We start from the raw sequence: 25572 nt of genomic DNA, 5'->3' as shown, positions 1-25572 counted from the left end.
CTACGGGACGTCACTACGTTTGCCGTCAGAATTCTTCCATCCTGTGCGCCCCGAAGCAGCCGAGCCATCGTCATTCCTTCACCAACTCCGTTTGACAATGTCCCAGCTCTGCCCTTCCCCAACCCGACGAAACCTTCGTAGCCATCCCTTCATCAGCCCAGAGCTTGAAAGCTGTACACATGTTTTTATTCGCCGGGATGCCGTTCGTAAGCCCCTTCAACCTCATTTCGACGGCCCCTTTCAAGTTCTGCACCGATACGCCAAGTTCTACCGTGTACAGCTTAATGGCCGCGAGGACAACATTTCCATCGATAGGCTGCAGCCCGCTCACCTAGACCCCTCGTCTCTGGCGCATTTCACCCAGCTGGAAGTTTCTTCAGACTCTTCGAACGAGCCTGACACACAGCATGACAATCGTACCGCCCCCTCAGCCGCATCTCGATCTTTCCCACTGCGCCCAGCTTCAAGCAAGCACGTATCGTGGGATCTGCACCGCATTGTCCAGCCTGCAGCTTCAGCATCATCTTTCTCCAGGGGAGGGAGGATGATGTAGCAGCACTAGCTGCACCAACATCGCCATGGCCACATGACCCTGTTTGTGCCCTGCCACCTCGCGCTCGCGAGATGCGAGCTAGTTACTTCTTCTTCTACTCGAGCGACCGGCCCGAACGGTCAATAAAATAGTCTGGTCCGACTTGACGCTTTTTGTCTCCTGGCCTCACTCAACACGCGACAACTGTATAATTTTCTGACAACTAGATTATTAAATAAAATTTCATGACACGTTACATGGAGCACCCTGTACATCTAACTCTCCGATTTATCGGCTGATAAGGTCCCTAGAGAAAATCGCTCACAAGCCACAAACTGATACACGACTGATGCTGATACACGCGACGCCAAACAATGCATTTATGCGACCATTTTGCTGCATAGTAATTTTTCAATATCCATGTTTTTCTTGTCCACTGTCACTGTTTGCTCTAATCGACCCAAAGGTTTCATTTTTTTTACCTCCACGTATGCGTTCAATTTCTGCAAGTTGAGCCGTTGACACTAATTTTTTGCATGCTGCAAACACATTAGATTTAAATGTGTGATCTCACAATGAGACAGACATCTTCACTGTCCCTTTAATCACCAATAATGACATGTGCCGATATATCATAAATGGAAGGTCCCCGGTCGGACCCAATAGCGGGAACGGAAACGCTAAGAGCATCGGGCTTTTACTGTGACTATGTAATATGCACTTCCTGGTACTTTTTTTTTTTTTACTCTCCCAGCTTGAACCTTCGGCTGTCAACATCGAACCTTCTCAACACCTGGCGCAGAATACTGTCTTCGTATCGAACACTGAAAGTGGACACACAAGTGGTCGCGATGGGGTTGACGCAGCTGAACCTTATAGATGCTCCACCTGCAAATCCTCCTTCTCGGACGCCAGTCAGCTGTCGGTGCATAATGTCGCCTGCCATAACGAAGACGTAAGTTCATTCCCTCTCTATTGAATGGTAAAAATGGGGTTGCTTTGCTTTTACTGACGCTAAACTCTATTCATGCGTTGTAGCTCACGAGCAAGACGGACAATAAACGCACCAGCGCCAGTACTGAAGACGCTGCCGAAGACGCTGCACTAGCAGGCTTTCCAAGCGAATGCGTCGTGTGTAGCCAGACATTCAAAACCTGGCCTGAACTCGGGAGCCATATGCAGTCACATGATCCCGTACGTTCCTACTTTTTTCATATGTACTAAAGAACTATACACTCAACTACACCATATTGAACTATCGACTATGTCATGCTTAAGCACGCTAATTAATTCTACTTCGCACGCTTAAGGAACCTATGTTTCACGCATAGCGACCTTCAGGGAAAAATACTGCAAGAAAAAAAACCCGCGTCGACACTTAGTGATTTTTCCGAGTAATTAATTGGTTTCTGTTTACATATACGAGCATTTCTTGCGCGGAGCAGTACAACAATACGGTCTTTTGATATGCTATCCGGCTGTCGATTTCGTGTTCATCCGCCTGGTTGGCACCCCTTGGGTAGCCAGGTTGGGCCCATCTGCCCGAGAACGGACACGCAACCGGAGCATTTTAAACATGCGCCCGAGCACCGCAGGCGGTGGGAGTTGTCCACACCGCGTTTAGATCTGTGTTGGTGGACAACGAATTCAATTCATGGAAATCACGAAATTGTTTCATTCGTTTCCACCCCACCCAAATGATTTTGAACTGGGAATGCCAATTGCTAACGCGTGTATTATACGTGTAGGCACCAACCGAGCCAGACTTCTTCAAGAACTGCCACATGGCTGACGGAACCATCCAGTGCATGATCTGTGGTGTCGTCACGCCAGACGAATGTTCTCTCCGCCGTCACTTCGCAACTCACACCAATGTGCATCAATTCTTCTGCCCAAAGTGTCCGTCTAGCTTCAAAACATCCAGGAGCTTCATTAGCCACTTCAAGAGAGCTCACACTTCGCTAGCCAGGGTTTACCGATGCGAACTGTGCAATTTCACGACCTTGCACCACACCATTCTACAACAACACAGACAGAAACATGATGGCGGCGCCGAAAAAGAACGCTGTGAAGTGTGCTTCAAGGTGGTCTGGAAAACCAGACTCAGGTACCATTACTTCATCCACACAGGTGAGAAGACGCACATTTGCAAATTGTGCGGCAAAGGGTATTGCACCGGACCGCATCTGAAAACGCATATTACTTCCATACACTTGGGCATCAAACCCAAGTACGAATACCGAGATTGTCAAGTGTGTGATGTGCGGGTGCTTTCCAGAAACTTTGAGTCCCACATGCGCCGTCATACTGACGAACCGACGGATACCTGCTGCATCTGTGGGAAGCACTTTTACAGCCTCGAGGGGTACACCCTTCATATGGAGAGAATACACGTAGGCATCAAGGATCGGAAGTGCCCGGTGTGCCAAAAAGCATTTTACAGTATTGGAGACATCCATCAACACATGCGTGTGCACGTGGACGAGAAACGGTTCAAGTGTGAAGTGTGCGCGAAGGCGTTCAAGTGGAAGCATAAGATCGGGGACCACATGAAGACGCACAGCGAGGAACGGCCCTTTAAGTGTGACCTCTGCGGGGAAGCGTTTAAGTGGAAGCATAATCTGGCCAATCACGTGCGAGCCAAGCACAAGTGAACGTTCTTCTCACGAGAGGAAGTGCATTATTCTATATGTTTGATTTCTATGGTTTTAATCATTTAGTGTTTACAAAGAATGCACTATACATCGAAATACATGAAATTGTGGCACGTCCCAGGGTGTGAGACTGAGCTGTATAATACTGAGGACCATTTTGAGTCATGACAACCAGTTTTTATCTGGAAGGAGGGTCTTGAGCGACTGGCAGAACAGAACTGGGCACTTTTTGCGGTTACATGATGCTAGCATCCACAGCATGAGTATAATTGCGCCATAGACATTATCACAAGAAGGCACGTGACAGGAGGTGCTGTAAAGCTCTCGGCCCGATAGGGAAGAACGCGGTCTAGAGACATAAAGGTGTATTACAATCCGACATTATATTTACCTATAAGTCCTGCTCACTTGGCACGTCGCTCTTGATGCATATTTAAAGGAGCAAGTTCATATCAGTAGTTCCCCTCTCCCTAGTTCATCTCTCAAGCTGTCCACCAGGAGTCACACTGCGCCTTCTTCTTCTTCTTTTTTTTTTTTTTTTTAGCTGCACGATCCTCGCGTGGCGTTGGTGGTGGTGGTGTAACTGCTTGCCGCAGTCGGCCTCGCAAGGCGGGCAACGTCACGACTAACGCAGGTCCGTAAAAAAAAAGAAAAAAAAAAGACGGGAGTGAAGGTTCGGATTTGCAGTGAAGTCCAATCAAGGGTTGAGCGATGAGCAGTAAAACACAAGAAAATGAAAATGAAAATAAAAATCACTGTGGGGATGCTTGACTAAGGTGTTGAAGAGTACTCGACGAAAGGGCCACTTGTGATGCGTCCTTAGAGACGGTATATCAGCTTGGTATCCCTCAGGAGGAAAGCCAGTTTTGACGCGTGGTAAGTTCTTTCTGCCGGCGTTGAGCCGCCAAAGATGACGTCATGTACTTGGGAGCCGTTGCGGATGATGGGGTCTGGATGCTTAGATCTTTCCTGAGCAGGGTTGCCAGATTGGGCTATAAACCGCCAGATTGGTCTACTTTTTGTGACAGTTGACGGGGTGTTTTTCATCTTGGCTATTTGGCTATTTTTGGGCTATACCAGCGTTTCACGCCATGCGCTCGGACGACAGCACGCGACCACACGACGACTGTCCCCCCTCGTTTCTGCATTTGTGTCCCGGCACATAATAATGCACTGCTGCCGTCTGTCTAGACCGAATAAGGTAATGATCCTTTGCGCTCCCAGGTCGGACGTGTTAATGGGCACAGCAGAATAGACATGAGCAGATACGAAGGCACACATGTCGGAATCCTTTTTCGGAATTCGGTAATTCTGTGACGGACACAGGTGGTGATACTGCAACGCAGCTTCTGTTCCTGTACAATCAGAATTTCGAAGTTCAAAGGAACCAATTCCCGTGCGACTTTATTCTTCTTCTGAAATCGCTGAGTTTGAATAAGTTGCGCGAACTGGAGAGGGTACGTAGTGCCTTGGGCTCGCTGATGTTCCATTATTAAAAGCCCCAGATCTAATGCTGTTGGAATATTAAAGACTCTTCGTGAAGATTGCAGATTGCATATCTTCTGCATCGCTGAGGAATCGAGAAGATTGTGAATACACTCTCCCATGGGTAAGTCACGTTCTTTCATGCACAAGGATGCAAGAAGTGCAAAAATTACCCGCGAAATGGAAAGAGTATACTATTTGTATATAACTATCTACAACGTGAGCTCATTATGTCATTCCCCACATCACCACCAGTAAAGGGATATGGTATCTCACCCTGGAGACTCCCCATTCATCATACCAAAACAATTAAGTTGTTGTTGTCCGCAACGTGAGTTCTTTACATTAATCCCGACTCGTAAGGTTGATTCCGTGCTAGAATTTTCCTGTGTGTATTGTATTTTCCATAAGTGCACCTTCTGCTAAGTTCCGCAAAATATTCAAAGCACCGTCTTCATTACAGCTTCCAATATCCAGTAGTTTTCTCACTACAGGCTACTGAAGCCCTCTATTCCCCCTGTGTAGGCGCGCGAGGAAAGGGCTGTAAAAAGAAGAGAGAGGGAAACAAAGGGGACATGAAGGGCGGAGGGTATAGCACACAGGTGTGCAGGTTTAAAAACTCGCGTAGGAGAATATATGTCTTTCTCGTCGTGCAGCCCGTGGACTACAGCTCTTCTGTATCCCTGAGGGGACGAGAAGACCATGAATACCGCTCGCCGCTGGATAAGCCCTTTTCTTCCATACAGAAAGACCCCAGAAGTGCAAAATTACCCGCGAAACAGTAAGGAGATCCTTGCATTCTCAAGGTTGTATTTGTGCTGCATTTTCCTGTGTTCTATACAACATCTGTGGACATCTTTTCGTTAATCATTCAGCGCATGCAGAACAAGGGGCTCAGTGCAATGGGTGGTATACTAGCTTCGCCACGAGAAGTAACTATGAGTGGCGCCGCGGTGGTGCGCACGGTATGTGGCACCAAAATCAGGGCATCACTGGAGGTATGAGCTGGTCGACTTCTGAGAGCACAGAAGGGGCTAGCAAAATTCTATATGAAAAAAAAAGAAGGACTTGTAAAAAATGTTGGAGAAAAAGAACCCGTGAACTCTCTGCGAAATACTAGCTAACAAGTAGGAAAAAATAGAGGAAAGGAAAAGCATTGGGACAAGGTTTAAGCTTTGCTTAAGTTGAAGCTTTGCTTTGAACAAGTATGGCAAACAAGAATGCAGGGGAAACCGCGGCGCTGGAAATGCACAGGGAGAAAGCGCATCTATCTAACAAACGCCCTTCTCTTGCCATTATATGGATTATGGATTATGGATATATTATTACTGTCCGCATCCGCTACTCACACGGTTAAAAAAGGTACGGCTTCCATCCCTGTAAAGGTGGTATTTTCTTTGCCCCTGCAAACATACCTGTACGGTTCCCGCCGTGATCTGCCCTCGTCCAATAGTCAGAGATCAATGGACTTCCACGCTTGTGTTGAGTGCTTAACAGACATTTATTAGTTGATTTCCTGACTACAGACAACTGCTAGTTCAACAGTTGAACAGACAATTGCTAGTTCAACTGGTTGAACTGGTCCGCTTGACGAGTGCAGAGCACAAGTAACCACTGATGCTCGTAGTACCTGTCTTCTGTGCGTTCCATCATGTTCAGTTTGATGCAACATGCTCTACACCTCCTAGCACGCATGCAGTTGTTCTGGGCTAAGCCAACAATGTAGTCATTTCATAAATGGAATGGGCTAAATTTGACATGCGCGTTCAGTTCATGGCAAAAACGAAAACAAAAAAAAGAAAAAACGAAAAAGCAAGAAACACAGTGTAAGGTTCGCTTGACAAATTTCCTAGTCCAATCCAGAAAATAATTCGGTATTTCGAATGAAATTGATGAAAATGCTCCGAAGTCTCGGGAAAAGCTTCCACAATGATAAACATCGTTGACTGTATAATTTTCTGACAACTAGATTATTAAATAAAATTTCATGACACGTTACATGGAGCACTCTGTATACATCTAACTCTCCGATTTATCGGCTGAGAAGATCCCTAGAGAAAATCGCTCACAAACCACAAACTGATACACGACTGATACTGATACACGCGACGTCAAGCAATGCGTTTATGCGACCATTTTGCTGCATAGTAATTTTTCAATATCCATGTTTTTCTTGCCCACTGTCACTGTTTGCTCTAATCGACCCAAAGGTTTCATTTTTTTTTTACCTCCACGCATGCGTTCAATTTCTGCAAGTTGAGCCGTTGACAGTAATTTTTTGTATGCTGCAAACACATTATATTTAAATGTGTGATCTCACAATCAGACAGACATCTTCACTGTCCCTTTAATCACCAATAATGACATGTGCCGATATATCATACATGGAAGGTCCCAGGACGGACCCAATGGCGGGAACGGAAACGCTAAGAGCATCGGGCTTTTACTGTGACTATGTAATATGCACTTCCTGATTTCTTTTCTTTTTTTTTTACTCTCCCAGCTTGAACCTTCGGCTGTCAACATCGAACCTTCTCAACACCTGGCGCTGAATACTGTCTTGGTATCGAACACTGAAAGTGGACAGACAAGTGGTCGCGATGGGGATGACGCAGCTGACCCTTACAGATGCTCCACCGGCGATTCCTGCTTCTCGGACGCCAGTCAGCTGTCGGTGCATAATGTCGCCTGCCATAACGAAGACGTAAGTTCATTCCGTCTCTATTGAACGGTAAAAAGGCGGTTGCTTCGCTTTTACTGACACTGAACTCTATTCATGCGTTGTAGCTCACGAGCAAGACGGACAATAAACGCACCAGTGCCAGTACTGAAGACGCTGCCGAAGACGCTGCACTAGCAGGCTTTCCAAGCGAATGCGTCGTGTGTAGCCAGACATTCAAAACCTGGCCTGAACTCGGGAGGCATATGCAGTCACATGATCCCGTACGTTCCTACTTTTTTCATATGTACTAAAGAACTATACACTCAACTACACCATATTGAACTATCGACTATGTCATGCTTAAGCACGCTAATTAAATAAACATCCTAACTTTTAAATTCTACTTCGTACGCTTAAGGAACCTATGTTTTACGCATAGCGACCTTCAGCGAAAAATACTGCAAGAAAAAAAAAACGCGTCGACACTTAGTGATTTTTCCGAGTAATTAATTGGTTTCTGTTTACATATACGAGCATTTCTTGCGCGGAGCAGTGCAACAATACGGTCTTTGGATATGCTATCCGGCTGTCGATTTCGTGTTCATCCGCCTGGTTGGCACACCTTGGGTAGCCAGGTTGGGCCCATCTGCCCGAGAACGGACATGCAACCGGAGCATTTAAACATGCGCCCGAGCACCGCAGGCGGTGGGTGTTGTCCACACCGCGTTTAGAACTGTGTTGGTGGACAACGAATTCAATTCATGGAAATCACGAAATTGTTTTATTCGTTTACACCCCACCCAAATGATTTTGAGCTGGAAATGCCAATTGGTAACGCGTGTATTATACGCGTAGGAACCAACCGAGCCAGACTTCTTCAAGAACTGCCACATGGCTGACGGAACCATCCAGTGCATGATCTGTGGTGTCGTCACGCCAGACGAACGTTCTCTCCGCCGTCACTTCGCAACTCACACCAATGTGCACCAATTCTTCTGCCCGAAGTGTCCGTCTAGCTTCAAGACATCCAGGAGCTTCATTTGCCACTTCAAGAGAGCTCACACTTCGCTAGCCAGGGTTTACCGATGCGAACAGTGCAATTTCACGACCTTGCACCGCACCATTCTACAACAACACAGACAGAAACATGATGGCGGCGCCGAAAAAGAACGTTGTGAAGTGTGCTTCAAGGTGGTCTGGAAAACCAGACTCAGGTACCATTACTTCATCCACACAGGAGAGAAGACTCACATCTGCCATGTCTGCGGCAAAGGGTATTACACGGGACCACATCTGAAAACGCATATTACTTCCATACACTTGGGCATCAAACCCAAGTACGAATACCGAGATTGTCAAGTGTGTGATGTGCGGATGCTTTCCAGAAACTTAGAGTCACACATGCGCCGTCATACTGGAGAACCGACGGATACCTGTTGCGTCTGTGGGAAGCATTTTTACAGCCACGAGAAATACACGCTTCATATGGAGAGAATACACGTAGGCATCAAGGATCGGAAGTGCCCGGTGTGCCAAAAAGCATTCTACAGTATTGGAGACATCCATCAACACATGCGTGTGCACGTGGACGAGAAGCGGTTCAAGTGTGAAGTGTGCGGGAAGGCGTTCAAGTGGAAGCATAAGATCGGGGACCACATGAAGACGCACAGCGAGGAACGGCCCTTTAAGTGCGAGCTCTGCGGAGAAGCGTTTAAGTGGAAGCATAATCTGGCCAATCACGTGCGAGCCAAGCACAAGTGAACGTTCCTTTCACGGGATGAAGTGCGTGAATTGGTAGTTTTTATTTCTGCTTTTAATCGTCTAATGTTTACGAAAAGTGTACTCGAAATACATGAAATTATGAGATATCACCAAGGTGAGCGTCAGTTGTTTTGAGATATGGGCACCTAGTTTCTACATTTCTCTTGTTTTTTTTTTTTTTTTTTTTGAAGCAGGATTTTGAGCAGCTGGCCCAACAAAACAAAGCACTGTTTACGGTGACGTGATGTGAGCACCTAGAGTATAAGTATAATTACGCCGTAGGCATCTTCATAATAAAGCTCGTGACGGTGTACGAGGAGGTGCTCTAAACCTGTCGATCCGATAGGGAAGAGACATAAAGCTATATTACACTCTTAAAAATGAACTTCACCGCATAGCAAGCTCCTAACCAACCATTATCTCGAATGATATCGTTATCTGCCCTGATTTGTTGAAAACGGGAGGCGTACGCCTTTTTTGTGACACCTATGCTGTTCATAATGTCACAGAGAAGGCGTACGCCACCCGTTTTCGACAAATCATGGCAGATAACGACATCATTTGAGATGATGGTTGGTTAGGAGCGTGCTATGCGGTGAAGTTCATTTCCCCAGGGCGTCAGTCGTGACGTTGCCCACATACGTGAGGCCGACAACGGCAAGCCCTTTCACCATCACCACCACCACCACCACCTCATTTTTAGGAGTGTACACTTCGACGTATATATTTAGCTATAATTGCAACCCACTTAATTAGCTTCTTTAAGGGAGGAATGCGGTGACATTTAACAACCTCATATAGCGCAACACGAAACTTCATCCGTCAAGCTGTCCACCCGGAATCCCCCTGCAAAATATTTACGCAGTCCTATGTATTATAACTAGGCAATCGAGTTTACACACCAGTGATGGCCATTAACTACTTCTACAGTAGTTTAACTATAACTACTAACTACTGTGAAATTGAGTAGTTTAACTAGTAATTCAACTACTTTTCAGGGGAGTAGTTAAAACTACATCTTTAATGCCCGAAGCCTTCGTCGCTGCCTTGTTGTTCCAAGAATGACAGAAACACGGCAAGTCCTAGCTGAAACTGGAGAACTCCCGGTGGAGGTCCTCCATGAGCGGGAAACGGCTCGACACTTCCTACGTTTGCGTGCGATCATTCCCCGTCACCCACTCCTCAGGAAAATTCGATACCGTCCTGAAAGTGATTTCCATCCCGTGGCGCAAAGGACACGCCACGCTGTCACCGGCTTCGCACCTAGGACTGTCACACCGCCGCACGCCACCTGGTCTCTGCCTGTGCCACCCACCTTCGCACGAACTTCCTGACCTCCAGGTCCGCAGTGCTCATGTTCCCCCTCAAGTCCTTCGAGCCCATTTTTATGCTCTCGTCGACGCGAAGTTTTCCACCTCTACCGCCGCTTACACCGATGGCGCATCTCGAAATCGCAAGTCCGCGTTAGCATTTGTCATCCCCGACGAAGGCGTAGTTCAAGGACGTCGCCTTTAGCATTCTACATCATCCACAGCTGCGGAACTCTACGCCATACTCTTCATTTTGCAGCACATCGTTCCATTCCCACCCCGGAATTGGGTGGTCTTTACTGACTTAGCATCTGCGCTGCAAGCAATTGAAAATTCCTGCATCCGAGGCTCCTCCGCCCCGTTGGTTATGGATGTGTTAACCGCTTACAAACTTGTCTACGAAGCAAGACATAGGCTCGCTCTCCAATGGGTTCCCGTCCATTGCAGTGTCGAAGACAATGAACTGGCGGACAGCGCCGCCGAAGCAGCTCTCTCGTCTCGGGCACGGACGCGCATTACACTGCTGAGAGGCGGTCAGCGGATCGGATAGTAGCAGGTTCGCCGCGAGAACGAACTGTAGACGGCGCTGCGGTGGAGCGCATGGTTATACAGCACCAAAAACTCCGGAGATCATTGGGGATATGGACTGGTCGACATTTGAAAGCAGAGAGGGAGTTATAGCGAAATCCGATGTTAAAAAAGGAATAATAGAGTGAAAATACCAGGGGAAACTATGTGGGTAAGAAGGATTTTAAACGTACATCTACCTCAATAACATGAGAAATTGATGTTCTGAGGCTGGAACGCATAGAAAGGACAAATACATGCAAAACCTCAACATGCTTAAGAAATTTATGATGACAGATGGAAGTCACTGAAAAGGTCAGCCACATCAATTTCTCATGTTCAACAGATGCCGCTTGCGTCGATCCCGTCGTATGAGTGTGTATGAGTGAGAAAAATGTAAGAATGAAAGGGGGGGATGAGTGAGAAAGAGTGGTTGATGTGTCCCTTCAGATGACGCGCCCTTGGAAGTCGCTGGGGAGGTGTGCTAGCTTCGCTCAATTGGTAGCGCCCTGGACTGGTCATCCAGAAGATGTGGGTTCGAGTCCTACAGCTGGCTAACCTTTTCAGCGACTTCCATCATTCATCTACCTCGATAACATTGGCACGCGTTGGAGAAAAAACTCGTGAGCTCTCTGCCAAGTGGCTAACAAGCGCAAAATAAGAGAAATAAAAAGCATTGGGACAGGGGATATAAGCAGATCGAGGTTCCTAAGTGGCAAACAGGAATGCAGGGGAAACTAGCGCTGGAAATGCACATGGAGAGAAAGAACCACATTCTGAGACAAGGGCTTCGTGTTTGACTCGCACGGAAGCGCTCTGCTGTTTCAGGCACGAACAGGCTTAATGCGAATAAAGTCACACTCACCGTGGTCACACAGTGTGAAAGGGTGTCAATATACAGGGTGTTTTCTTTTTATTTGCTAGACATTCTTTTTTTTAATTACAAAAATAGACGCCTTTGGTCCAGCAGAGTCATATGATCATGCGAACATCCTCGCGAAGAAAGTATGTAACTACAATATCACTAATTGCCAAACATTCATTCACTAACTCTTTAATTAGGGGATTTTGCGCAAGAGCGAGATAACAGAACGGGAGATGTTCCTCGTTGACAGGAGTAATCGAAGTGCCTGGAAGCGTTGTGGCGCAGGGAAAATCGAGTTTTGGCGCAGCATCGCGATCCACCGTCGAAAGGCCCCGGCTGTGTCCGGTTACTAATTTACGACGTGGATGTGATGTGATGTGTAATGAGCGCTTTCCGCGTTAATTTCAGTTTCATTGCGTCTAGGGCAATTTTCGGCACAACTTGCATCAGGCGCGAGATCGGGGCCAGCCACGAGCTTAACCTGCTTCCGAGGAGTGAACTGCGTGTCCACATACGCAATGCGTTTCGTAGCCGTTGTCTGAGAGCCTAGCGATCCTCAAAGGCAGCAAGTTACGGTAACACCTCATTACGGCCAAAGTCTCATTACGGCCGAAAGTCCTTTAATCCTCAATTGTCTCATTACGGCCATGATCTCATTACGGCCGAAGGTATATAGTCTCATTTCGGCCGAACATGTTTCATCACGTCCAAAAAGAAAAAAAAAACGAAGCATCCACAAAGCAAACGGCACAATCGTTGGAACATGAGTCGACGTGACCGTGCACATGTGCATCCCGAGACTGCTTGGTTATAGGGCGAGAGACTAGTCCTATAGCTGGCACTCGTTCATGTCGGATTTCGTTTTCTCGTTACGCGCGCGACGTCCGTCGACCGCGAAGTCGCCTGCACCGCGCTATGGCGCAACTTTGGCGCCAACAAAAAAAAAAAAAAAAAGAAAAGAAGAAGAAGAAAGAAACAGAAAGGAAAAGAAGAAAGGTGTAAAAAGAACACCGCTACCGAGTAGAAATCCTTTGCAAATCCTTAAATGCCCACAGGTGATGAAATATCCATTGCTTAATTTCGCTATGTAAATGAGCCAAAACAAGACATGCGCACTGTTCGAGCGCCTGTTGACCTTATCGGGGTCGGAAAGCGGTCTATCTGGCCAACAGATTAGCGCATACACGAGTCAGCTCCAAAACACATGGCCCTCTCATATGTATTGCGTTCGCTCTGTCTGCGCTCCAGAAGTTTGTTCTTGGCCGGAGTAATTTGTTCCCCATGTTGTTCTTGTCTTGCGCTGTCACTGGTCACTGACCACTGACGACATATGTCACTGACATATGTCGGCACAGTTCCCTTAGAAGTCGGCCCAGGACGCACATTCCCCAGGGCGTCAGTCGTGACGTTGCCCACCTCTGTGAGGCCGACAACGGCGAGACCTTTCACCACCACCACCACTGGTTGCTAACTAACCATCTCAAAGCTTTCAATTGCTTCACGTTGATTACTTCATCCAATTGCATCATTGTATTTTTTGTATGGTGCACACAGGTTAGATTTACATCTGTGATCTCACAATCAGACAGACGTCTTCACTATCCCTTTAAGCACCAATAATGACACGTGCCCGTATATCACAAATGTCCCTGGTCGGAGACGTTGGCAAGGAACGGAAACAGGCTAAGAGCATCAGGCTTTTACTGTGACTATAGTTTCAAGTCCGTGGCTTTATTTTCCCTGTCTTTTCAATCCCTCCCAGTCTGATCCTTCAGCTATCAACATCGAACTTTCTCAACACCTGGCACAAAAGACTACCTTGGTATCGAACATGGAAGGAGGACAGACAAGTGGCCGCGATGGTGTTGACACGGCACAGCCTTACAGATGCTCTACCTGCGGTTCCTGCTTTCCAGATGTCGGTCAGCTGTTGGTGCATAATGTCGCCTGCCATAACGAACTCGTAAGTTCATTCCCTCTCTATTAACGAGGTATTGGTAAGAGGCCGTTACTTTGCTGTTACTGACACTGAAGTCTATATTTATGCGTTACAGCGCACGAGCAAGACGGACGATAAACGCACCAAAACCAGTACCGAAGACCCCGCCGTAGACGCTGACCTAGCGGGGTTTCCTAGCGAATGCGTCGTGTGTGGGCAGACATTCAAGGCGTGGCCTGAACTTGGGAAGCACTTGCGGTCACATGATCCCGTAGGTCCAGACTTTTTCGTAGCAACCATATCATATGAACTAACTATATCATGAAAAAACTATATCATATATGTTTTTATAGGGATGTGCCGAACCAAATCCGCGAATCCTACACTCTTGAAAATGAACTTCACCGCATAGCACGCTCTTAGCCAACCATAATTTCGAATGATATGGTTACCTGGCCAGATTTGTTGAAAACGGGAGGCGTACGCCTTTTTTGTGACACTTATGCTATGCTGTTCATAATTGTCACAGAGAAGGCGTACGCCTCCCGTTTTCAACAAATCAGGGCAGATAACGATATCATTTGAGATGATGGTTGGCTGGGAGCGTGCCGTGCGGTGAAGTTCATCTTTAAGAGTGTAGGCAGCGACTCGAGATTCGTGAATCCGAGCCCTTGTGCCCGAAACGGGGAATCCGGAATCTTTCGACTCCAAAGATCACGTAACAGAGCAAATGTTTGGGCTGTTTGGTACATGTTTAAATTAAAAATGATTGAAAACCCCCCAGTGGGACGAGGACGAAGGATAAAAACGACAAGGACCGGCACTGAACTGCAACCAAGTGGAATGTTTTTATTTTCGAGCATGCGAGCAGACACCTCTCTCACCCCCCAAAGGAACAACCAACCAGAGCGCGTTGCATCGAAACATGTTTTAACCTCTGCCCCCCTATCTGTTGTTTCGAGAGCTGATAAATTCTTCGATTTTCTTTGTATAATGAATAGATGATTTACTGACGCAACCATCCCTTTCTTCCCGGATAATCCCAGCCTCCTGATAAAGAAGTTTCCCTCTTCCCTGTCCGTGAAACGGAACTTGTGTTCCGCGATAATCTGGGGGCTGTTTTTTGCAAAATTCGCAAACTTTTATGTGGTCAACGGCGCATTGTGTTCTGTTTAACTTCACCTTTGTATGGTTTGTCTCCATATTTTTCTTTCTTTTCCAATCCAATCCAATCCAACTTCAGCTTTGTCTTTCGCTTTGCCGGCGCGTTGCAGTGGCTTTTTGTGTGGTCTCGGTATTGAGTCTTGAGTGTTGGTCTCGGTGTGGTCTCGGTATTGGTGGTCTGGTATTGAGAGCTCGGCCAAAGATCACGTTTGTTTGTTTTTCAAATTGGGGCCTCAGGAATCCGCCGAATGACTGATTGACCAAAAGGGTTAGGGACCACACCCCTGTCGAGAGTAATGTCAGAAGGACTCTTCAGCACATCGGGTGTCTTAGCTGATAAAAGACGCAGTAGGCGAAATCCTGACCGGGTGGTGCGGGCCTACCAGCCCATTAGGGGCCCATCTGCTCGAGCACCGCAGGCGATGGGAGTTGACCACAGCGCGCTTTAGAACCTGTGTTCGTGGACAAGGAATTAAATACAGGGAAATCACCAATTTGTTTGATTCATTACCATGCACGCCAGCACTTTTTTTTTCAGCCTCCAATTCCAAACACATCTAATATACACGCAGGCACCAACCGAGCCAGACTTCTTCAAGAACTGCCATATGACTGACGGAACCATCCAGTGCATGATCTGTGGTGTCGTCACGCCAGACGAACGTTCTCTCCGCCGTCACTTCGCAACTCACACCAATGTGCACCAATTCTTCTGCCAGAAGTGTCCGTCTAGCTTCAAGACATCCAGGGGCTTCATTAGCCACTTCAAGAGAGCTCACACATCGCTAGCCAGGGTTTACCGATGCGATCTGTGCAATTTCACGACCTTGCACAACATCATTCTACAACAGCACAGACAGAAACATGGTGGCGGCGTCGAAAAAGAACGTTGTGATGTGTGCTTCAAGGTGGTCTGGAAAACCAAACTCAGGTACCATTACTTTATCCACACAGGCGAGAAGACGCACATTTGCAAATTGTGCGGCAAAGGGTATTGCACGGGACCGCATCTGAAAACGCATATTACTTCCAAACACTTGGGCATCAAACCCAAGTACGAATACCGAGATTGTCAAGTGTGTGATGTGCGGATGCTTTCCAGGAACTTTGAGTCCCACATGCGCCGTCATACTGGAGAACCGACGGATACCTGTTGCATCTGTGGGAAGTACTTTTACAGCCACGAGAGATACAAGCTTCATATGGAGAGAATACATGTAGGCATCAAGGATCGGAAGTGCCCGGTGTGCCAAAAAGCCTTCTACAGTATCGAAGGGGTTCATCAGCACATGCGAGTGCACGTGGACGAGAAGCGGTTCAAGTGTGAAGTGTGCGGGAAGGCATTCAAGTGGAAGCATAAGATCGGGGACCACATGAAGACGCACAGCGAGGAACGGCCCTTTAAGTGCGACCTCTGCGGGGAAGCGTTTAAGTGGAAGCACAATCTGGCCAATCACGTGCGAGCCAAGCACAAGTGAACGTTCCTTCCGCGGCAGCAAGTGCGTGATTCTATGGTTTCGATTTCTATGGTTTTGATCATTTTAGTGTTGACAAAGAATATGTACTATTAAAATACATGGCATTGTGGCACGTTCCAGGGTGTAAGAGTGAGCTATAATATTGAGGACTGTTTCGAGATATGACAACTATTTTTGTGTGGAAAGCAGGGTCTTGAGCGACTGGCAGAACAAAAATGGGCACAATTTATGGGCACTACCATGTCGGTGACGGTGACGCGATGTGACGCGACTCAAGCAGCCAGTATAATTGCGCCACAGAGCATGATCATAATAAAGTACGTGACCGTGTCCCAGGAGGTACACCAGGAGATCATAAACACCTATGTTACAACCCGACACATATATTTACCTATAATTTCAGCGAGCTTGGCACATCCTTCGTGAAGCTTCGTTCGACGAGGGATGCGATGAAATTTAACGTACCTCGACACCCTATATACTTCACCTATCAAGCTGTCGCACAGGAGTCACCCTGTAGAATATTTACGCTCTGCGACGTATGATAGCTGCGCAACCGAATGTAGTACAAAAATGATCGTCCTGAGAAAACAGTCGCTAACGGCCGACACGATCCTCGCGTGACGGAGAGAATACTTTTCTTCGCCTTTTTATTTTTTTTTTATTTTGCTGCTTCTCAACTTACGTGCCATGTTTGCTTACATGTGTGAACTGTGTCGCTTACCTCATGGTTGACTTTCAGGGGTATCCCGTTACATCAGACATCCTATATCGGCCCGCGCCTTGTGCTCTATTCACATGGACAGGATTTTTGAAAAGTGCACGAAACAGAGACCTCGCGCTCGCTGTGTAGGTCACCTGCACTCGTCGTTTTTTTTTTTTTTTTTCGCAGGGGCTCGTTTTATTCATCGCAGAACACTGTGCAGCAAACGATAAGCCTATACCTCAGTGCTGCTTTAACATTCCAAAAATGAAATCCGACGTCTGCTCTAATATGCTTCTGCTGGCATGCGAGTCCTTCAAGAACCTCTTTTCTTCCTGCAATTTAGTTTTTTTTTTTTTTAGGTTACCAAACAAAACTAGCACGATTTTGGCACGATCCTGCTAGTACGGTGCATGTCCAATGCAACTCAAATGGCAAGTCCTTAAGAACCCGCATTTCTCTTGGCCGGTTAGTGAGCCGGTGCATTGTCTTGAAAAAACGTTAGATGGCTCTCCGTAGCTTCCCGCGCCGTTTTTCATGCCGCACTAACCGTTTCACTCTCCCGGTTCAGTCACCAAGACGCCTTCGTTGTCCCAGAAACCCGTGGCCATGACCTTTCCCGCTGATCGTTGAGTCTTTAATTTCTCCAGCTCACGAGTCGCTCAAGACACTATATAGAAAGCTCAAAAGTGCCACAAACTTGATTTGAGGCATCCATTTGGCACTATATGATCTCATTCAAACATTTCCATGGTTCCCAGCGGTTCTTGGCTCCCCTTAATGCCCTGGAATCTGAAAACGCAATTTTTGACGGCGCGGGAAAACCCGGCGCGGAATTTTCGACGTACAGTCCTTGAAAACACTTGACTTTGCTTTTTTTTTCTCTTCTTATTCTAGTGGATCTGCCAGTGCAAACTCCGCGTATCCGGGGCCAGAATTATAATTAAACTATGGTACAATACTATAGTTCGAAACCATTGTTGGAAAACCACAGCAGCTAGCGCTCTTTCCAATACAAATCAGCAGCGAGAAATAAACGGCGCCCTCTGTTGTATTAAATAATCTTCCGTGCTGCAATAACAAAAAGGAACACGCTCAGTTGACATGAACACGTATAGTTGATAGTCAACATCGTTCGAATACAACTTATTTAATACATGAAGTCAGGATTAGACAAACAGTAGACATAGCCGGCTGACCATCAATCTGCGCATCCATATATCACGGATCCACACCCGATTTCCTCGTTGGTCGTATCTTTTTTTCCGCTCGATTTCTGCCTCGCAGTTCCTTTACTACCACGACTTTTGCACAAAGTTTGCACAGCGCCATGTCGGGCCCAAGCGGCCACGGGCCCAAACAGTAGGGAGTTTCACCAGCAGGCTCTGCGTGATGTTTCATGCGGTGCCGTCAAGGAGAGCTACAAAACCTATATGAAATCCACAGAAAAAGCAGTGCATCTTGCCAAGTGCGAACAACTCGAAACCATATGTATTTGAAAGTGCCACGTCGTCTGCTAAACTACCGCGCCTTGCATATTTTGGGGCGCTGATGTTGCTGCTCACTCGCGCCACCTGGCCCACAGCTTCACAGTATTGGAACTGATGTGCAACTGCAAGTTCTACGCCATGTGGCGCAGTGTTCCGGAAAAAGTGGTCCTCGGACGCATGGGCGGAAATAATGGTCCCGCGGGGTTCCGTGCGCCCCAAAATACAGGAACGTCGTTGTGGACAGCTGATGAAACTGAGCCCATCAAGTAGCCCCACAACATAGCCCCATCAAGTGCATTCATTTTATCTCCTGATTTGTTGAAAGAATTAACATTAATGTAAATGAGCAACTCAACAGCAAGCCATTCAATGAGGGGCATAAAAGCGGTTATATTCGCTGCACCGCTTGTACTGTGACTGTTCCTTCTTTTTCCCCTCTCACCCTCTCTTTCTTTTTTATAAATTGTAGTAGTAGAGACAGCGTGACAAGATTAGGAAGTGATTCTCCAACAACAACAACAACTTTATTCGATGATGAATGGGGAGTTTAATCGCCAGGGGCAATACTCTACCCCATTGCTGGTGTCGATGTGGGGAATTTGCAGGAAGTATACAGGAGGCGGTAGCAGGACCTTGGAGAATAGCGCTCATTATTTAATTCCCCACTTCGCCACCAGCAATGGGGTAGAGCATTGCCCCTGGCGATGAAACTCCTCATTCATCATCGAATAAAGTTGTTGTTGTTGTTGGAGAATCACTTCCTAATCTTGTCACGCTGTCTCTACTACTGCAATTTATAAAAAAGAAAGAGAGGGTGAGAGGGGAAAAAGAATGAACAGCCTCAGAATGCTCAAAAGTTTTGTCCTGGCAAAGGCAAGATGCCATTAGAGAACGAATGCAAAGCGCTGCCAGCGGAATATGTAGCACGCGCTTTTCGTTCCATAATACACAGGCTCTATGGGAGCCGTTTTAGGTGAAGCCTGCTTTACGTTTTGTCACTAATTCTTGGGCATGAATAGGTTTGGAAAATTGTACCCGCGTTGTTTTATACAATGAAGTATTTTCAGAGTAATGAGCAGAATCGAAGGTTATACTAGGCTTCTTTTGGTACCAATGAAATAATACCCTGATCAGAAGGCAAATCTAAGTCCCTGTAGCGGAAATGTCGTCACTTCGCCTGTAGTTCAACCATCATCTCGAATGATATCGTTTTCTGCACTGATTTGTTGAAAACGGAAGGCGTACACGTTTTTTGTCAGAATTATGTAGCCTATAATTTCCTTGCGCAGTATATCATAGGTACAAAAAGGGTGTACGCCTCCTTCCGAAAACATCATACACAGTTACACAATGCAGCAAGTTGCCTACAGAATATGTGTCCTCTCAGAGACCTTCGGCTTCACAGAGGAGAAAGAATTGCGCTCCACTAACAGGAGTGAATACGAAGAAACACCACCACCACCAACAACAACAACAACAACAACAACAACAAAAAGAAAAGACGCTGTCCATGATGATCCCCGAGAATACCAAAACAACCCAAACCAGGCAGTCACCACTACAGTCACTATATTGTCACGACCTCCTGCGCAAAGCCAGCCGAGCCCAAAATAACGCAGGAAGTGGAAGTGACAAAGCGCCGCCTGCTGGTGTGGTGGAAGAGACATTAGTTGTGAAGAGCACACAATGAACATTTCTTCTTCTTTTTTTTTTTCCTTTTATCTTTTCAACCCGGACTTATTTTGTTTTTAATTGCTTATTCGTCCCTGGTGACACCGGTCTCCGTGTAGTCTGTCGTCGTAGGGGAAGTAGGGGAAGCTCGTCGTTGCCTAAGGGCAAATGCTCGTGGGATATCCAGGCGGGAGAAGGGAACAGCCCGAAGGTCGGCTTGACAACCACACTGACGGCTTCCTGCACCAAAGTTCACGGAAAGTTCGCTGAAGACACTGGAGATGGGACGAATCCAGAATTTTCCGAATCTGAACACAAGGAAGGTTCGGCGAATCCACGAATCTTTCGAATCCTTTCTTGAAAAACTGTTTTAAAGTCCGGGGCAAAAAGCGCTTCTACTGAAAGCCGTTCTGACGTAGAATGTTTAATGAAACACAAACTAATAGTTCGCTTTCAGGAGAAAACATACCCATGTACTTCTTCTTAAATGGTTGTTCATTAACAACAGGAAATATTATTATATATTAACTCTTGAGTCTGACTTCTTTTCATAAAAATAAGACTCAATCTAAAGAGAAACCATGTTACTTTTAAACTTGTGATGTAAGAATTCCTGCCGGAACCCTTTCAGTTCGGAGCAATGTCAACAAACAAACAAGCTGAAAGTTTTAGGTTAAGCATATATTTTTGTTCAGGGATACATTCTCACCCACTCAGGGTCTAACCTCCCGCGTTTTTCATTAGCTACTGACACCCAACGTGCTGAGGAGACTTTTTGACATTACTGGTCGATGGTGATGTCATCAGGAATTTTTTCGGCAGTTTCCTCAAACCTGTATAATTTTTGGTTGTCCTTCCAGCACATGAAGAAATCCGCAGAGGTCAATCAGTCTTTCGCACGACTCGATTCGCGACTCCGGATCCGGAGTCGCGAATGTATGGAATTTTATAAACAAAGAAACAAACGTGGGTTGTGGATTCGAAAGATTCGATTCGCTGTTTTCGTAACTGAGATTCGGATTCCTGAAGGTGGAATAGTATCTTCCGATGGCCGCGGTTTTTTTTCTTCTTCTTTTTTTCCTTCCATACTAGACGACTGAAGCCCTCTCTCGACATACCTATAAACGAACGAGGCTGCGGCTCCTCCCTAGAAGACACCGTCAACCCCCACGGTTTTCAGACAAGCAGTAGATTCTGCAAGATGATTTTGTGACACATCAGGTGTAACATCCTCTATATGTGCGAGAACCGTTGTGTGTGACACAAGCCGTGGGGGCACACCGCCCCGGACACACTTGGGGAAGCATAAAACACAGCGATGGCTAATATAGTGGGTGCTTCTTTTTTCCTTTTGGCCGTAATGAAACATCTTCGGCCGAAATGAGACTATACCATCGGTGTGTATTGGGACTTTGGCCGTAATGAGACACTTGGGGATTAAAGGATTTTCGGCCGCAATGAGACTTTCGGCCGTAGTGAGACTTCGGCCGTAATGAGACTTCGGCCGTAATGAGATGTTACCGTTTGCGATTGAGGGAAAAAGTAGTAGTCGCGCAGGCTTGCCTCGAGGGCAAGGGTGCGTCGCGTTGTAGGTGATCCTCATTAAGTTCATGTTCTGCTATGTCCCGAAAAACGAATCAAACTGCAGTCTCCGTGGTCTCTTTCGATATCCGCTTTTTTTCTTCCTCTCCTTTTTCTTTCTTTTACTGGGCCATTGAAGCCCTCTTTTGTCCACCTGTACACGCACGAGGAAAGGGACGTAAACAGGATGGGGAAGGAAAGAAGGGGAACGTGAACTGCAAGGAGAACGTAAATGTCTTTCTCTTCGTGGAGCCAGTGAACTTCAACTCTTCCGCGTCGCTGGGGGGCCGACAAGACCATGAATACACCTCTCCCATGGGTAAGCCACTTTCTCACACGCATGAGGACGCCAGAAGTGCAAAATTACCCGCGAAATGAAAAGAGTATATTTGTATATAACTATCTGCAGCGTGAGCTCATTATTTCATTCCCCACATCACCACCAGTAATGGGGTAAAGTATCGCCCCTGGAAACTCCCCATTCATCATATCAAAATAAAGTTGTCTGCAGATTGAGTTATTTATATTAAATCCTGATTTTTAAGGTTGTTTCCGTGCTGAATTTTCCTGCGTTTTGGCGCATATAGGTAACCTCCATAACTGCGTCTTCTGCTAGGTTCCGCGATATAGTATTCAAATCACTGTCTTCGTAACATCTTCCGATGTCCAGCAGTGTTTTCCCTAGGCCACTGAAGCCCTCTGTTCTCCCTATGTAGGCACATTGAGAAAGGGCTGTAAAGAGGAGAGAGGGGGAACAAAGGGGGACATGAATTGCCTAGGGGAGCACACAGGTGTGCAGGTTCCAAAACACGCGGTGGAGGATACATGTCTTTCTCTTCGTGGAGTCCGTGGACAGCAACTCTTCTGCATCGCTGAAGTGGACGAGAAGACCATGAATACAGCTCTCCCCTCAGTAAGCCCTTTTCTTCATACAGAAGGACGCAAGAAGTGCAAAATTACCCGCGAATTTCTTTACATTCTCAAGGTTGTTTTGGGGCTGCATTTTCCTGTGTTCTATACAACATGTGCGGATCTTAATTATTCAGTGCATGCAGAATAAGGCGCTCAGTGCAATCGGTAGTACTATAGCTTCACCGCCAAAACGAACTGTAGGCGGCGCTGCGGTGAATCGCATAATATACAGCACCAAAATGAGGGTATCATTGGGGATATGGGCTGATGAAGAAAAAAAAAGAGTGAAAGAAAGGGTTAGAGCACTAAGGGAAACTATGTGGGCACGAAGGATTTTAGCGTACATCTCCCTCAATAACATTGATACCAGTGATGGCCAGTAGTTAACTACATGTAGTTAAACTACTAGTTAAACTACCTGATTATAGTTAAAAAGTACTTATCAACTACTTGGAGAAATGTAGTCTGCAACTACTAGTTAAACTACTATTTCGAGTAGTTAGTTACAGTAGTTTGGGTACTGGAGGCGCCAACTACTTCCGATTTTGCCGCAAGCTTTACGGCACGATTGTGCTTCCGATTTTTACCTCGAGCTACTTGATTAATGAGAATGGAGGTGCAGAGCAATTGTGCCGTGCCTGTGCACTAAATCTTCACTTTTATCACTGCTTGTGATTCGTATTTAGCTGTCTAAGGACGCTATAGAATGGGATCGGTGTTGATGGACAACGTTAATTAGTTAAAGATGTAGTTAAACTACATTGCAATAGTTAAAGAAGTAGTTTTAACTACGTCCCCTGAAAAGTAGTTGAACTACTAGTTAAACTACTCAATTGCAAAGTAGTTATAGTTAAACTACTGTAGAAGTAGTTAGTGGCCATCACTGATTGATACATACGTTGGAGAAAAAGAACCCGTGCGTTCTCCACCAAATATTTCACAATAACAAAAGAAGAGAGAAAGAAAAGCAATGGGACAGGGGATAAGCAAGCCGATGTTACCAAGTGGCAAACAAGAATGCAGGGGAAACCAGCGCTCGAAAGGCGCAGGGAGAGAGACCCATATTCCGAGCGAAACACTATTTGGTAATGAAAAAAACGGCTAGGAAGCAAGCGAGCTGGTGAAGATGATGCATAATGTAAAACCCCGAGACTAGGGAACACGAAAGGACAGACACAAACACGAAGTCTTCGTGTTTGTGTCTGTCCTTTCGTGTTCCCTAGTCTCGGGGTTTTACATTATGCACTATTTGGTAACTCGCACGTACAGAAGCGATCTGCTGTTTGAGTAGGGTTCTATACGGTTCTTTGTTTTGGGGTTTTATGATTTTTCAAATTCGGGAGGGAAAACTCGGGTGCTATTTACACGGGAGAATTCCGGGAGAAATCGTGCGCGATGATCCCTGTTCGATTATGTAACCGGGAAATTTTCGGGTGAAACGAAAGTCATGTGAAACAAGCCACCGCTGTGACACTGGGAATGATACACTGGTTGTGGGAAACACGAATAGATGTTCTTTTAACGGAAGCGAAATGTTGACCGATCATCGATCGAATGTGAACCTACGTGCGACGTAAAGAATATTCCTGCACCGAAGTTTTACTGCATACATGCACAGAATTTCTGAACACGCACCGTACAAGCGATGTCCACAGGCTCTCTTTTAAGAGTAATAGTGGAAAATTAAAATAAAAAATATCCTTATTAAATTAGTCACCAATTATTTATAATTAAATTTTATATGCAGCGCATTCGTTGCCGCGTCAGTGTCAGTACATTCCGCTTTCCCGTCTGTCAAATAAGCTTCCCACTGTTTAGCTGCCAGTCTCCGTGGCTCTGTTGTTAGCGTGTCAGCCTGCTTATCCCAAGACTGCGGGTCCACTCCAAACCCGGCAGAGGACAACTTGAACTTAGTGATCGGACGCAAGTTGCTTGGACAAGCCGTCATAGAGGTTCATTACATCGTGGACACATTGTAGTGCACGACAGAATACCGGGAAACAAAAAAAAAAAAAAAGAAATAAAGAAGGAAAGAACCACACCTCTATGTATCGTACTTAGCACACGTCCTCGAATAAGACACACACGTCGGAGAGCACACTCTTCTGTCCATTACCATTTGAAGCAGTAAACGTACGTGACTTCTGGCACACTGCCTCACTGGCGGCAGCGAGGGCTGTGACGTCAGAGCCGCAAGAGTACCGGTATTCGCGGTGCGGCGTTTCCCCGCTTCTACACTCTTTGAAAAAAAAAAAAAAGGTGGAGCATTTACACCTTTCAGGAGGTAATAGTTGTCGCATGAGGTTGTGAAGTTCTACCGTCTACCTCATTCCCAAAATAGAACTTCACCGCGTAGCACGTTGTCCGTCAACCATTGCTACGAATGGTAGGGTTTTTGTGTTTCTGATTCGGTGAGCGTGGGGGTTACGTGTTTTTGTAGCGCAATTTGAATATAGGGTAATTGCTTTTACCGCCCTCTTACACCCTTTATCAGACGTAGCTACGTTGGCCTGGGTGGTAACTACAGTCACTAGTGGTAACCATACAGGTTATCACCTATTCACACCCCTTTTTTCTTATAGTGTATTACCTTCTTCCTAAACCTCTTCAATGCGGGTTCACATGGGTGCAAAAAAAAAAAGTCTATACTTTTTTATCTGTGATAACCCCAGGGACGACATGTCGCGACCCCTTTTAAGTTCAAACTTTTTGCAATCTCACAATCAAACGACGCCTACACGCTGTGTCCTTAAAGGAGAACTGAAGTGATCTCTCCGCCCTCTCAGTTCCGTTTTTGG

At 46.3% G+C, this 25572-nt stretch overlaps 3 protein-coding genes across 3 annotated transcripts; all 3 read left to right on the top strand.

Moving 5' to 3' along the window:
* Positions 1–1166: 1166 nt before the first annotated feature.
* LOC135387730 (zinc finger protein 678-like) lies at positions 1167–3186 on the top strand. Its single transcript, XM_064616828.1, has 3 exons — positions 1167–1487; positions 1571–1726; positions 2281–3186. Exons 1-3 carry the CDS (start codon positions 1248–1250, stop codon positions 3184–3186), a joined length of 1302 nt encoding a protein of 433 aa, XP_064472898.1. The 5' UTR covers positions 1167–1247.
* Positions 3187–7079: 3893 nt separating this feature from the next.
* On the top strand, positions 7080–9094 carry LOC135387729 (zinc finger protein 879-like). The gene is made up of 4 exons (XM_064616827.1): positions 7080–7127; positions 7175–7375; positions 7459–7614; positions 8189–9094. Exons 1-4 carry the CDS (start codon positions 7080–7082, stop codon positions 9092–9094), a joined length of 1311 nt encoding a protein of 436 aa, XP_064472897.1.
* A 4573-nt stretch (positions 9095–13667) lies between these two features.
* Positions 13668–16417, top strand: LOC135387728 (zinc finger protein 728-like). Its single transcript, XM_064616826.1, has 3 exons — positions 13668–13799; positions 13891–14046; positions 15512–16417. Exons 1-3 carry the CDS (start codon positions 13668–13670, stop codon positions 16415–16417), a joined length of 1194 nt encoding a protein of 397 aa, XP_064472896.1.
* Positions 16418–25572: the final 9155 nt, after the last annotated feature.

Source organism: Ornithodoros turicata, chromosome 3 (genome assembly GCF_037126465.1).
Source record: "Ornithodoros turicata isolate Travis chromosome 3, ASM3712646v1, whole genome shotgun sequence".
Lineage (NCBI taxonomy): Eukaryota > Metazoa > Arthropoda > Arachnida > Ixodida > Argasidae > Ornithodoros > Ornithodoros turicata.
Note: the sequence above shows the minus strand (reverse complement) of the source record. Positions and strands in the feature narration are given on the sequence as shown.

What these genes read in the sequence shown, in the direction of transcription:
- LOC135387730 (XM_064616828.1), top strand. Translation starts at nt 1,248, where the DNA reads ATGCACTTCCTGGTACTTTTTTTTTTTTTACTCTCCCAGCTTGAACCT. An exon ending in TCGCCTGCCATAACGAAGAC is followed by an intron (nt 1,488 to 1,570) that starts GTAAGTTCATTC and finishes CATGCGTTGTAG; the next exon opens with CTCACGAGCAAGACGGACAA. An exon ending in ATATGCAGTCACATGATCCC is followed by an intron (nt 1,727 to 2,280) that starts GTACGTTCCTAC and finishes TTATACGTGTAG; the next exon opens with GCACCAACCGAGCCAGACTT.
- LOC135387729 (XM_064616827.1), top strand. Translation starts at nt 7,080, where the DNA reads ATGGCGGGAACGGAAACGCTAAGAGCATCGGGCTTTTACTGTGACTAT. An exon ending in TCGCCTGCCATAACGAAGAC is followed by an intron (nt 7,376 to 7,458) that starts GTAAGTTCATTC and finishes CATGCGTTGTAG; the next exon opens with CTCACGAGCAAGACGGACAA. An exon ending in ATATGCAGTCACATGATCCC is followed by an intron (nt 7,615 to 8,188) that starts GTACGTTCCTAC and finishes TTATACGCGTAG; the next exon opens with GAACCAACCGAGCCAGACTT.
- LOC135387728 (XM_064616826.1), top strand. Translation starts at nt 13,668, where the DNA reads ATGGAAGGAGGACAGACAAGTGGCCGCGATGGTGTTGACACGGCACAG. An exon ending in TCGCCTGCCATAACGAACTC is followed by an intron (nt 13,800 to 13,890) that starts GTAAGTTCATTC and finishes TATGCGTTACAG; the next exon opens with CGCACGAGCAAGACGGACGA. An exon ending in ACTTGCGGTCACATGATCCC is followed by an intron (nt 14,047 to 15,511) that starts GTAGGTCCAGAC and finishes ATATACACGCAG; the next exon opens with GCACCAACCGAGCCAGACTT.